This window comes from Amblyomma maculatum, chromosome 5, assembly GCF_055883805.1.
Source record: "Amblyomma maculatum isolate TAMU_Amacu chromosome 5, ASM5588380v1, whole genome shotgun sequence".
Taxonomy (NCBI): Eukaryota; Metazoa; Arthropoda; class Arachnida; order Ixodida; family Ixodidae; genus Amblyomma; species Amblyomma maculatum.
Window position 1 is genome coordinate 30,161,709 of NC_139348.1, and position 14,239 is coordinate 30,175,947.

General features: G+C 48.4%; 1 protein-coding gene across 1 annotated transcript; it reads right to left on the reverse strand.

Moving 5' to 3' along the window:
- Positions 1-332: 332 nt before the first annotated feature.
- On the reverse strand, positions 333-2,394 carry LOC146187940 (uncharacterized). Its single transcript, XM_084604958.1, has 4 exons — positions 1,864-2,394; positions 1,655-1,790; positions 1,275-1,517; positions 333-611 (listed from the first exon to the last, which is right to left on the reverse strand). The coding sequence occupies exons 1-4, from the start codon at positions 1,968-1,970 to the stop codon at positions 333-335; spliced, it is 765 nt and encodes a 254-aa protein (XP_084461084.1). The 5' UTR covers positions 1,971-2,394.
- Positions 2,395-14,239: the final 11,845 nt, after the last annotated feature.

The following is a 14,239-nucleotide window of genomic DNA, read 5'->3' on the forward strand; positions in this document are numbered from 1 at the left end:
GCTTAATGCTTCGCTAATATTCAGCACATTTCCGTGGAACACCAAGGTTGTAAACTGTTGTAATTTAGAAAAACAAATACATTTAGTATAGTGAAGTTGTGAATTTTTCTAAGCGCAACTGGAGCCGAGGAAACCACAAACTGCTTCAGCAAGACTAGATACATTTATTGCACAGTTACACAAAAAGAGGAAGAAGACGTTCACAAACGGAGAACCTTCCTGGAGAGAGGTTTATGGCATAGCCTTAAAAGTCGCTCCACTGTTGCGTTGAGATTCCCGGCCCAGTTCGCTATCAGTGGGCGCAGCAACTTAGGAATATCTTGCAAAGCTCCTCAGTGTGGGCACAGGTTGTTTTTTTCGCAGATTAGCTGCGGGTACTGCGTAAAGTGCGGAAGCAATACTGAAATGAACAGTTCACACAGCTTGCTGCTTCGCCGGACCTCTTGAGACTTCATTATCCGGTTAATGAAGACGCACGTAAGCTGACAAAGCTTGATTGCTTCCATTTTGGGGTATACCAAGCCTCCGTTGTCCATGTTTTTCATTAGCCCGTAAACAGGGTCGGTTGGCTCTGGTTCCTGCAACAGGGTCTTGCACGACTCACATGTCACCTGAAAACCATCAGAAAGTATCACATAAACCAACAACTTGGTATAGTGGTAGACAAATTTGGAGCTTTCTCCCCTTACGGATCCTCGTTAGCATACATGCACTTGCTACCCGCTTATTAAACACATCCCTTAATTACCGCCTCTATCCCTTTCATGCATACTCTTTAGCATACAGTCGGAGGCAATCACATTATGTTAAATATACCACCCGACACAGATATAAAGCCCCGCTTTAACCAAGTCATACGAACGTCCCTGTGTAGTCTCGGTGTAGCGTGCCTGACTCATGATCCAAGGATCCCGGTTTCCATTCCCATCTCACCCTCTCATCTTAATGAAGCTGCTGAGTTCGCAGCTCCTGCCAACTTTATCATGTCATGTGGTCTCGTTGCACCACACATCCCGCCGAACAATCAGGGCCCGGCCACATCACCTGTAAAAAACCTCCTGCCACAGACATTCTCACGGCGTTTTGCCGACAAGGCGGTGCCCATTGTTTCTGCGGATCGGGGCTTTTAACGCTATCGCATTGGCTCCTACTCAGACAATCTCAAGAGTATAAACAAATATTGTATGCACAGGTTTCTTTGCTTCCAAGGCCGTTCAGACAAGAGGAAAATTTATAACAATGTGTATGTTTATGTAAAAAAAATCAGTTCATACCTTTTCCTGACATGTTCTCGCAACATAACCAGCGGGGAACTCTACTGGTGCCACCTCAAAGTGTTCCTCTGCTTCAGAACACAGCGTTAAAAATCCGAGTTCACTGGCCAGCTCCCTGGTAGCAAATTCAATGGCAGTTGGCAGAGCATATGTTTCAGCATCTGGACTTGTTGCCCTCAGCGCTGCTTTCATTTCAGAAGAAGTGGGTGCATTGCCACTTCTCGCTGCTTGAAGGATGCCAACCTGAAGAAAAAAAAAGAGAGGAATGTGACCTTGCATATTGTACCAGGGAAAGACACAGGGACACAAGAACTGGCCCAAGTGATCACCATGTTAATGTGACCTTGATGAGCACACTTTGAAATATTTTTAAGCAGTACCTTTAGCAGTTTCTCCGCTGTCAAAAGTGCAGTCCTGGCATCCACCCGGTCGTTGCCGCCGTTGAACTGCCGAAGACAGCTAAACAGCGATTGCACAGGGTCACTGTTTAGCCCGCGTGTTAAGACATAGTGGAAGCTGCAATTATGAAATTCATTTGAGTAACCTGTTGCAAACAACGTAAAACTGAGCCGAGAAAAAAAGAACCTACTTTAGGTGGTCAAGAAGATATTCAATCAGTGCCACTGTTGACCGTGTTGTCAGGAGTGTTGCTTCGTAGGTCTCTTTTGTGATTCGCCTCGACCGCCCAGCATTCATTTGGAGGTCTTCCAAGTAACAGATGAAATCTAGCTCCAGCCAGGAGAGTCGTTCATCATCTGTTAAAAAGAATGCTTTCTCATGCGTCCCGCTTGCCTTCACTGCACCGATATCATGTAGGGCATACTATTTCGCAACCATTCGCATGAAATATATTGTAGCCGAGCTGTCTTTGAAGTGGCATGCTTCTGGATGACATTCCGGGTTCTCTTGAAGAAATTGTAGCGTTGCTATTACTGCCGGAGAAAAGATTTGAGTGGCCCTGCAAACTTTCATTTTCTCCAGGTTGTTTGGTTCAACGTGTGCACGAGTAAGGAACCTGACTGGCTTAACCAGTAGCTGTGACTGAATTTCGAAGAGCTTCTTCAAGTAGAGACCACCTTGGATGAGTGCTTCGCCGTCCATCATCTCCCGCTCAAGAAAGTTAGTGCGAAGGTTCTTCATGAGGTGATTCGGGTCGAATGACAAGAACAGTGGGTGGTCTTTTCGCAGAGGGTGAGGCACTGCATGAATAAGCGTGCCATCTTCTGAAAGACCTTTGAAAAAAGCAACATTTGTCTGGTGGTTGTCGGTGACGACCCTTACTACACGAAAGCCCACATCTTCGACTGCTTTCATCACTTCCATAGCCATTATAGAAAGCTTGTCGTTCTTGAGGCACCGCGTGAAGAAATAACCAACAGGTATAACATAGGCTGTTGATAGTCCTCGCAAAACGAAGCACAACAAGCGGTTGGCCACTCTGGGCACTGTGCTTGACTCTTCCTCGGGGCCCATATCAACAAGACCAAATATCTTATCCACCTGACGGTCGTATATAATTTTCTGGGCAATAGCCATCTCATCGATGATAAGAGAACAGTACACCTCCTGCTCCACACTTAATCCTGCGTGTTCCACACGGAGCCGCTCCTTTATCAGTGAAGTCACACCAACTTCCCCGGCTGATTGTCCTACGTAGTTCTGGAGCGTAGCACGACATGGAAGCTTTAAAAGGCCCCTGCTTCGAACATGCTCATATCCTTTGTTTGAGCAGGCCTTCCACAAAACGCATTCCCACAGGATGCCTTCACTGTAGACTGGTCTTTTCTTGCTGAAACTTTGCACTTGGTTGCTGATAAAAAGAGCCGCTTTGTCACCCTTTTCCGCTGCTTCCAATACCTTTTCAAATGCCTGCAAATCTTTGTTGTCTTCGTAGATTTGGAGACGTTCTTTCAATTCATCACGATCCGTTTCTAATTTTTGGAGCTCTTTTCCTTGGCGTGCAACCTTTTTTTTTTCAGTCTGTTTTCCGTTTTCTTCGCCTCTTCCAACACATGCAAAATATCCAGTGTAGTTTGGCAGGCTTGATCAACCGGAAAACTACATTCCGCGTATGTCTCTACGGCATCCTGTGAAGAAAGGGCATTTGCAGCGTGGCTAGGAGAGTGCAGATGAATTTCACTATCGTGAAGGTTTTCTCCTGAGCCTCCACGCTCATCATCGTATATCCCAACTACTATGCCATCAGTAGAGCTTATTCGACGGCGTTTTCTAGACTGGACATTGTCCTTTTGCATGTACTGGGGATATCTATGAAACACAGTCGGGACTGCAGTGGGAAGCAGGAGCCTCACCTTGGTATTCTTTTTGTAGTCATTCTCTGTGAAATGTAAGGAACATACCAGAGACCTGTCACTAGGCGCCCACTTGCTGCCTTTTCCCGCTTGTCCTTGGCGGGAGATATTCTTGAGCCACGCTTCCCTACGCTGGAGGTCGCATGGGAACTCATGATACCTCACGGTAGGGTATTTTCTCGCGTTTGTGTCGCAGAGCGGCACACAGCAGTTTCGCGGCATTGCGCCGCACGCGTGAGACTGACCACCGCACGTGCGCACAGCAAAAAGCACGAAGCGAGCCCAACACACAACGTAAACGCGTCCCGTCTAGACGTGAACAAGCTCACACACGCGCACACAATAAAACTTGAGTTGATTACGCCGACCTGAGGCGAACGCGTCCAGAGACGAACAAAACCGCGCGCCCCGAGCCCGCAATCCCGACGGTGACGTGTCCCTGAACAGTGGCGCCCTCAGCAGAAACAGCGGGCGCAACTGTAAACTCCCCAAGGACACGCTCGCCCATTGACGGCGGCGCGAAGCAGCAGGCCGCACCTGCGCTTCCATCAAGCGGCCGTGATACTGGCTTGGAAGTACAGGTGTTTGTAGTGCATGGTCAGGGGAAAGACAGGCGTACGTGTTCGCATAGTTAGAGGAGATGTTTGTAGACGGAGCATGGATAGCCATAGCCATATCTAATCTCTGCGAAGCGCTCTGCTATTCTGCGCCCCTAGACATATGTACCAAAGGTATGCGAAGTGGGAGACGCCTGTTGCCCCCAATCTCCCGCGTGCTGTAAGAGACTTTCGGTGGCGTACTGAGTGTGGGATACTCGATCCCCACCAAATTAAGACAGGCTTTACAGCTGGCATATTGATACGCACTGTATCAACCTTGGTCAGGTTGAGTCTCACACACGTGTCCTTAAGGACTGCGTCGCAGCTTGGACATTCCGCTGCCTAGCGCCGTGAGCTTTTTCTTCGCCCAGAGGAAGGCCGCGCGAAGCGTTTGAACAGCGTTTAGTAAAGTCCGTGGGATTGATCATTTGGCAGCATAGGAACGCAGTCGATCGTATTCTTTCGGTGACCCCGTCGTCTACTGTTCCCCATGCTAGTGCGTCTCACCTAGATATAGCCAGCTGTTAGCTCTTGGAGAGCAAAGCTTTATCCGGAGGTTGTTGACGCGGCACATCCACCTCAGGAAGGTCACTTGTACAGTACTCACGGATTGAAATAGGACACTCGGAGCGCGTGGCCGTCGCTGCATGCAGCGCCGCCCGGGGATGCTCATGGAACCAAGCTGCTGCATTGTGGTATAGCTCGAGGGGGAGAACATCTAAGAAGCAGAACTGCTCCTTCCGGTCGCCAATAAGCCGGCCTGTTTACCACACTGCCTTGCATTCAGCGACGGCCACGCGCTCCGAATGTCCTATTTCAATCCGTGAGTACTGTACATCGCAGTGATTTGAACTAGGTTCTTGTCTTGAAAGACGCAAGCCTGCGGCTCACGTGTATATGTCTGAGCCCAAAGGATCGAGCAATCGACTGCCTGGAAATTTGTTAGGTGGTCAGAGCTCCCGATCGGAGTCCTGTTGCAGCTGTATTATCGATATACAACGTGTGACCAGACACCCACTGCACAATATATTTCTTGCCGCTACATTATATGTTTGGTACTGTTTGCTGTTTTGCTGAAACATTATTTATTGTCTCAGTGTGCTTTGCTATTTCCATGTTTATCAATAAGATTTCTTTGGTTCTCTGCTATGTAAATGGTTGAAGTTTACGCCTATGACGTCATGATCGTTTCTACTCTCTTATCCTGGTATTTTTCAAGCAGGAGTCTTAAGTTTCTGGACTTATGCAGCATTCATTCCATATGCAGGGCTCTTCTACAAGCGATCTCTCGACTTAGTACGTACGACAGATAATTCGCTTTATTCACTTCCGATACATGTTCACGCCTTAAAACTAACTACAATTTCTCCATATTATTAGTGTGCAAGCCATAACAAAAACCCGAAATTGCGGCAGCTGCTTCAGGAAAGAATTCTTTTCAATTAGCTTTTTTTTTTTACTTGCGCGTACCTCGTGTAGCTCTCAATAAATATTCTTAATTTTCACCACTGTGCAATTAATGGAGGACATGACACCATCTTCTAGTGGCTTCCAGGACACAGCGGCATAGCGGGCAATCTTCGGGCGGACGAGGTCGTACGAACAGCCCACCAAGACGGCGATTGTGTGTTGATTCCCTTTTCCAGGGCAGACGCAGCGGGCAGGCTTCGCGCACTTGCGCGGGAACACACACTCTCCTTGTGGAATTCCGGCCAGTTTGCGGACTGCCGCTTAAAATTCGGCCCTGACCTGAAGCTCCGCCTTCCACCTGGCCTACCCCGACGCGAAGAAACATTGCTGTTTCGCCTGTGGGCTGGTGTAGCATTCACAAACTCGTATTCCTATATGATAGGCATGGTAAACAGCCCTATGTACAAACTGTGGATGCGACGAGTCTATAGACCACATTCTTTGTGAGTGCCCGATATATCGTGAGGAAAGGCAGTGTCTGTGCCGTACGCTAAAGCATCTAGATGGACGCCCATTGACTGAAATTAAGATTTTAGGTCCCTGGCCACGGCGATCGTCTGCGGTGAAGGCCTCCCAGGCACTGCTCCGCTTTATGAGAAGCACAGGCCTAATCGAAAGACTGTGAGTTTGCTATGAGATGACTGTGACACGATGTGGTGTGGCATGTCTGTTATGTGACTGTACTAACTTCAACTATCCCTCTCTCACAATTTTTATATCCACTCATATCCTTCCCCCAGTGCAGGGTAGCAAACCGGTTGTTTTCACTGGTTAACCTCCCTGCCTTTCCTCCTCACCTTCCTCCTCCTCCTTAATTTTCAATCCCTGTGTACAACATAGGGGTCTCAAACTCATATTGATATGCGGGATACGTTGAGAAAATATGCCTCTCGCGGACCAGGAGTGGACAATAACAAGCAAAACAAAAAATAGAAGCCATAAATCAAAACAGTCTGTAAAACAAAAACAAAATACTAATAAAAAAATAAAAATTAACTGTTTTGTTTCTATGAAACCACACTCCCATTAACTGAGAAAAAAAAACACAGGAAAAGCGGAGCATCTTCGATTTTTTGTGTCCAAACGCGCCGGAGGAGCGCGTTACTTCAGGATGGTTGCGGAGTTACTGAAAGGATACAGTGGTTGAAAACTACCACAGTCACTTGTCCTGACAATATATAAATGCGAATGAAAAATAGTTCTGGTTGTCCAGCGCCTAGTTATTGAAGGTAACAAAGTTGACTGTCTCGTAATTTTCGCTAATTACGCGCAACTTTGAAAAACGCGCTTACATTCCCAATATTTCGTTCGCACGTACAGCGTCCTCGCGCGCCCGAGATCGTCTATTGGTTCGCGCTCAACGCTTTTGCAACGAACCTGAAATCGCGCCCACGAGCACAAGCTGCCTAGTCTTCCAAGAATTGCTGACAAGAAGCCTGGGAGGAGAGGGGGCTAGTTTCCTGTCCATTGTAGAATCGGACCGCTCACTACGAAAATGCGCCCCTCTGACTTCCGAAAAAAAAAAATAAAACGAGCCGCCTGTCCCACCCCGGCAGGTCGTAAAAGAGGATGAATGGGTTACACGCAAAGAAACAAATAACAAGGACGCTGGCCCGTTTTCTCGCGGCTCTTAGCTTTACAGGGCTGTTTTGAGAAAAAAGTATGCGATTAATAACCTGGTCAATAATAATTTTCCTCCGTTTTTTTTTCATGTATTTGATCATAAGACAACTTTGTTCGAAAAGAGCTTCCCCCAAAATAGTATACAAAACCACAAAACTGCATGCTCTCTTCAAAGTCGGCGTGTAAACTACTCTTCTCTCGCCCAGTCAGGAACGCTCGCCACCAACTTTCGAGCTGCGGGAATGACACAGTTGCCCCGCACTTCCCACCCTTTCCCCCCTCTTTTACGCCCTTCCTTCAAAACGTCCGAGCGCGCGGTCGATTTGTTTCGTCCGGGTATCCCTCCGTGTACGCATTTCTCTTCTCCAGCTGCAAAGTCGTGTTTTAGTTTGTCTCTTTGCTTGCCTGCCGGATCGTTCGCCGCGGCCAAGGCTTGCCAGTGCCCTACGCATAATGTCTGCCCCTGTGTGCTTTTTCTCTTCTGTCCGCTTCTCTTATTTTACACAATGGCCTTTTCCTCCCTTACAATGCGAAGTTGCGTCTACTAAGTGCCCTGCCATATAGCGGACGAATTTCAGTGAGTGATACTGGCTAAATGGGGTGTACGGGCGCGTGTGCGCAAGAATTTAATTGATGTTACATCACCTACTGCTACGCTTCGTAACAAGCAAACAGTATAATGACATGATCTACACATGAAATCACGGTCACCTCGTGGCTTGCTGTTTATCAGGAAAACTCGGTAAAATTTTTTACTAACAGCTAGGGTTCACTAAAAATGTGAGGGACACGTTAAAAAAACAATAGTATTAATTAATGTCACAAAACATTTACACTAAATAGCATGTACCATTTTGTTCCATACTAAGCACAAATTAAATAATATTGCAAAAAACCAAAGCCAAGTAACAGGCAAATTAAAAAAAATGTAGCAGTCGTGCTCTTCATAATGTTTTTCAATGTACCGCCTCAACAGTCGGGCCGATGCATTGCCGCACTCTTGCCATTAACCTGGTGCCATGCCCGGCATTTATTAGTCCGCCCGCGAAGTCGGGCCAAAGCCCGCGCGCGAACTACTTGCCGAAACGGCTGGCGGCCACCTCCGGGCCGACCACTTGCCGTGGTTCAATAGCCCAGTCGGCTGCCGACCATTTTCCGAACATCGGCCACACGCGTGGTCGGCCAAGGATGCTTGGGTTCCGAGCTTGAAGTGAGCGACGTAGGGTTGGTGGCTCAGCAGGCTCACTTTGTTCCCCTGAATACAATGGTAGAGGCATAGCCATTGGTACTAGTTGCGGTGTGATTGTATCATCCGAGGAAGGTTCAGCTGTTGGCTGTTTATTCATTGGTTTGTCCTCAGGTGGCTTGCTGCTCACTACCTCTGGTGGTGTTCCTTGCATAGGATAAGCTTCTTCAGGTGGCCCTCCTTGTGAGGGAAAGACTTCTGGCTGCGGTTCTGTGGGTACTGGTCCCCCATCTATGCAAGGGGTAACGACCCGGCGACGGAGCTGGTCCACATACCGGCGCAACAATCGGCCATCTGGAAGATTAACTTCGTAGGAGACTGGGCCTGTGGCTCGGGCTACCACAGCGGAGACCCACGGATGACCCTGGCTATAGTTGCGTGCAAACACCGGGTCTTCAGGCTGGAATGAACGTGGCACCGGCAGCGTTCCTGCATGCTGGGAGGACCTATCCGGGGCCCTGTGCAGATGCAGCCGGTCCAGCATGGTTAACAGTCGGCGGCCCATCAACAGTTCGGCTGGTGATTGCCCTGTACCTGTGTGCGGGGTTACATGTTGCTGTAACATACAATTTGCTAGCCGCCATGTCCAATTTCCCAGAATAATGCGGGACAGGGCTTCTTTAGTGGTTCGCACCATCCTTTCAGCTTGGCCATTTGCGGACGGATGAAAAGGTGCAGATTCACCTTGCGAATCAGGTTGGCATCAAGAAACCCCCGGAACTCAGCAGAAGTAAACTAAGGCCTGTGGGCCGACATGATAGTGGCTGGGAGGCCATGTGTTGCAGTTTTCGTAAGGCATTAATCACAGTGAGTGGCGTCATCGATGGAATTGGAATGACCTCCAGCCACTTTGAATACGAGTGCACCATGATCAAGAACGTCTGTCTTTGGAACGGCCCCGCAAAGCAATGTGTAGGCGGGACCATGATGTCCGGGTTGTGTCCCATGGATGGGCTGGTGCTCTGGGCATCTCTGGCCGCGTCTCCTAGCACGGAGAACATTGTCACACCCGTTCCTCAATAGCTGCATCGATTCCCGGCCACCACACATAATTGCGGGCAAGTGCCTTCATCCGAACAATGCCTGTGCCTGGCATGCAAGGCTTCAAGAATCTTGGAATGTAGCTTGTGTGGAATCACCTCACGGTCACCCCACAGCAAACAGCCTTTGTGGGCCGAGAGTTCGTGTCAATTGCCTGGCCACGAATGGAGTGAACTCAGAGCTAATGTTGTACTTTGGTGGCCACCCCTTCCATGTCCAGTTGACTACACGGGATATGGTGCAGTCCTTGGCCGAATATGTGGCGATGTGAGCCGAATAGAGTGGTGGTTCAGGGAGAGTGTCCAAGAGCATAATGATCTCTACTGGGGACGGATCCTCGGGCTGCTGGTTCGTCAGAGGAATTCTCCTGAGGCCGTCCGCGTGGCCCAGCTGTTTTCCAGGTTGGTGGAGGAGAGAGCACTGGTACCCATTCAGGAAAATGGACCAGCGCAGCATCCTAGGTAATCTGCAGCGTCTGGCAGTCTGAGGCGAACAACCCAAGAAGCGGATTGTGGTCTGTGTGGATCTGAAACGGTCGGCCAAGTGCATAGTCATGGAACTTTTTTATGCCTGCAACCACTGCAAGCGCCTCTTTATCAATCTAAACATAATTCCGCTCAGTAGTAGACAGTGTCCTTGAGTAGAAGGCAATTGGTGCTTCTCTGACATCCGGAATTTTGTGGTTTAGCACAGCCCCTATTTCATATGACGAGACATCACAAACCAGAATAAGTGGTTTGTTTTAATCAAAATGCGTCAAGATCTGGTTGGATGAGAGGAGGTGCTTCACGTTATCAAACGCTCTCTGCTGTGTGTGACCCCAGACCCGAGGTGCATTCTTGTTCAAGAGCTTGTGCAGTTTCTGCAACAGTTGCCTTATGGGGCAGAGATGCATGATAAAAGTTGAGGAGCCCCAGGAATGCATGTAGTTCCGTCTCGCCTGCAGAACGTGGTGCCTTCATGATTGCTTGTCTTTTCAGGCGTTGGATGAATGCCCTCGGCGTCAACTCTAAACCCTAAAAAATCTACTTGAGCCACTCCGAGCTGGTGTTTGTCTTTCCTGACCTTAAGCCCCACACCTTGGAACATTGAGAACTTCATGAAGACGACTGAGCAGCTCTTCATGCGAGGCTCCAGCAACAATGACATCATCAATGTAAGCAACGACCCCAGGCACTCCCCGCAGAAGGTTTTCCATGAGACTCTGGAAAATGCCGGATGCAATGCTGACCCCAAATTGAAGTCTGTGCACCCGGAAAGCTCCCCGGTGAGTTATAATAGTTTGAGCTTCCGCTGCTTCCTTGGTCACTGGCAGTTGCTGGTAAGCCTAGGCCAAATCGAGCTTAGCAAAACAGTTGTACCATAGAGGGAAGACAGCACATGGCTCACCACCGGTACTGGATATGCATGTTGCTTCAATGCTTTGTTTATAGTGCACTTGTAGTCTACACAGATACGGACGTCACCATTAGCCTTCAAGGGCGTGACGATAGGCATTTCCCATCTTGCATGATCAACTGGTTCCAGGACACCTTGCTGTATGAGCGTATCCAGCTCCGCATCCACTTTCTGACGAAGTGCGAATGGTATCTCTGCGTACCCTCAGTCGGATTGGCGCAACCTCGGGACTGAGTGAGAACTGCACAGGTGGCCTCTCGTAACACCCTAATGCTCCATCAAACATTGAACTGAACTCCTGGAATATGTCATCAATCGAATGGCGCGGCTGGTTGATATGTTGCACTCCTGTGATGTTTATGCCCAACGGTGTGAACCAGTCCAATCCAAGCAGGTTTGACCGCTTGCCCTTGACATTGATAAGACGTAACAGACCATCAAAATCCTTAAACTTTACTCCGAACATGCCATATCCGTGCACAACTATGCGTATGGCCAGATAATCCTTCATTATAATATCCAGCGGTTTCAGCGATGGTAAACGGCCGCTCGCGAATATCCGCCTGGCTGTGGCGTCAGATATGAGTGAAAAAGTTGACCCCGAATTCCCCTCCATTCGGCATGGCTTACCTTCAATTTCGACCACCACATGTACCTTCCCCCGGGCAGGTGCAGGGACATTTTGGATAGTGGTCGCAGTTTTGTCGTCACAGTAGGAAATATTCGTGCGAGGCGTGGCTCAAGCGCGAGGCGTCCTGCTGTCGGTCTCGGAATTCTGGCTGTAGTCCCTTGGCCTTCGAGAACGGCAGACGCTCAATATGTGACCCGTTTTTCCGCAGCCCCTCACTGGGCATCCCTAAAATGGCACAGACGCCGTTCGTGGGGGCCGCCGCAACCAGCACAGGTGACGCCCCCTGTTCCTTCTGGGTCCGTCCGCTGGACAGTAATGTTCCGTAGACACAAGACATCTTCGGTGGTATCTTGGTCATTATCGACGTCCACGCTCGTTCCCTTATGTACTGGCTCGATGCGCGGCGTGGTTGCACTTGTACGGATGCCGCGGTTAGCTTTCCGGTTAATGGCCTCGGCAGCGGTTGCATGCCTCCTCCACAGCACTAGCGAGTGTCGCTTCATTCTTGGCCATCAGTTGTCGCATTACCTTGTCGTTCCGCAACCCAAAAACAAAACGGTCTCGCAGCGCAGTGTCGAGGATGGTGAAATCACAATGCTGCACCGTGGCTCGAAGGGCAGCAAGGTAGGCGGCTCTCCCTGTGCCTGGTCGCGTCGGTGGAACTTGCATCGCCTTGCGAGCTCCGGTGGCTTCAAGGCTAGGTGATCCCTGAGTACGGCAAGTATTGTTTCGAATGGAGTATCCTTGAGCTGTGCCGGCGCTACGAGCGCTCTCGCCAACTGAAAAGTGGCGGCACCACAACGACTAAGGAAAGTAGACCACTTTTTACCGCCGTCTGTAATACCTTGCGCATCCAGGAAGAACTCGAAACGCTGTGCATATTCTTCCCAGTCCTCGGGGCGGGACAAGTCGAAAACTTCAATGTTGTCCTCGCTGGGGGTGGCGGCCATGCTGCACAGGTGGGCGCTATCGATGTTAGCTTCTCTTGGCAGCTGCAGCAACGATGTCGATCGAGAACCCCGTCCTGGTCGCCAATGTTAAGTCAGGTCCATCACCATCTTTATTAAAACCTCGTTCGGCACCAGCCGTGACAACAGTAAAAAACAAAAACAAAAAACACTGCGCTTCACTGCGCCGCTGGCACACCACACGTCTCCAGCTCATTGTTGCCAGTCTGGAGCACCACTCACACCACACTGCGGCAGTAACTCGCAATTGCTGCACCACTAAAATCTGAACACAACAAAATTTAACATGCCAATGGCGAATAGGGTTTTGCAACCGCATTTCCCCCATTTCCCTCCCTAACAATAATAAAAAAATACCGATGGGGCTTAACGCTGCTGAACCGAATGTCGAGTTTTAGCTTAAGTGAGAGGAAACACTGTATTCAAGAGTTCAACAAAACATAGTCTGATCAGGTGGTGGCATAAAGGAAAATATAGGTCACTGACGAATTCAAAGTTTCATGAAAACGTACTGACGTTTCGGAAGCTCTACGGCTTCCTTGTTAAAAAGCATGCGTTTATATCTTCCTCAAATACTTCACATTGATCAGTGATCCTGTATGTTTCTTTATGAGAGAAAACATTGAATTGGCTTCCCGTTTGATGCTTTTATTTACGCTTTTTTCTTATTTATTTTATACGTGCATATGATGTCCCGCCCTCTTTCTATTTAGTTTCGCTTCGTGAAGGACACTATCTTGCGGATTGTCAGAAGCATTTCGGCGTCTACAGAAAAAAAAACCGTTGATGCACGCGGCCGGGAACTTCGGCGTTCATTTTCGCGCTAATGCTACGTACCTAGCATCGTCCGCTTCCGTGCTTTGCCGCGGAGGCCGGGGACATGGACCGCTCGGTTAGTTTGCCCAGGCACAACGAAGACGACGATCAGGGATGACAATGTTTATGATTCTTTAGTCTTTTTTTTTATTATTTTTATTATTTTACAATTTTAACCCTTTTTAATTGTTTTCTATTACTATCGCCTCAAAATTCCAATTTATTTCAGCAACACTAACTCCTAATTAATAGGCTATCTATCATATACAGTCAAATCGACATTATCAATTATATTAAGTCACCTACAATGAATTCTGGCCAATCCCCCACTGTGGGTGTGCGCCATTATAACGAAGGAGAAGAAGAAGAAAAACGCGAAACTCGCACAAGTGAGCAGTGCGTTTCCAAAAGAATGGGGCCCTTGTCTCAAATAAGGCAGATCTCGTGTCACCCAGGCGTTCATTCACCCGCCGTCTCAAAGCCTAGTTTGTTGCGTTTATATTTGAATCTTGCTTTGAAGTAACTGGATTTGCTGCGTTCTGAAAGGTGTCCGGTCATATTAGCTAGACTGACATAAAAGCATGCTAGAATTTCGAAGAATACAAAGAACGTGTTTCCATTTGCCCACATGAGGCAAATCAGCTGTACTGCACTGGTATAGAAAAATTCATAAAAATAGCACTTATGCCAAACCTGACATAACATCTGATAGATGCGTCTAATCATTTGACATTTCCAGAAAAAAAATATTTGGTGAGCATGGGCGCTTTTGCACGGAGTAAAAATTGGGCTCTGATTATTATGCTGCAAATGTGTGAATGTACAGGTAAATGCCACATCTCGATATTATTTACTAGCAAT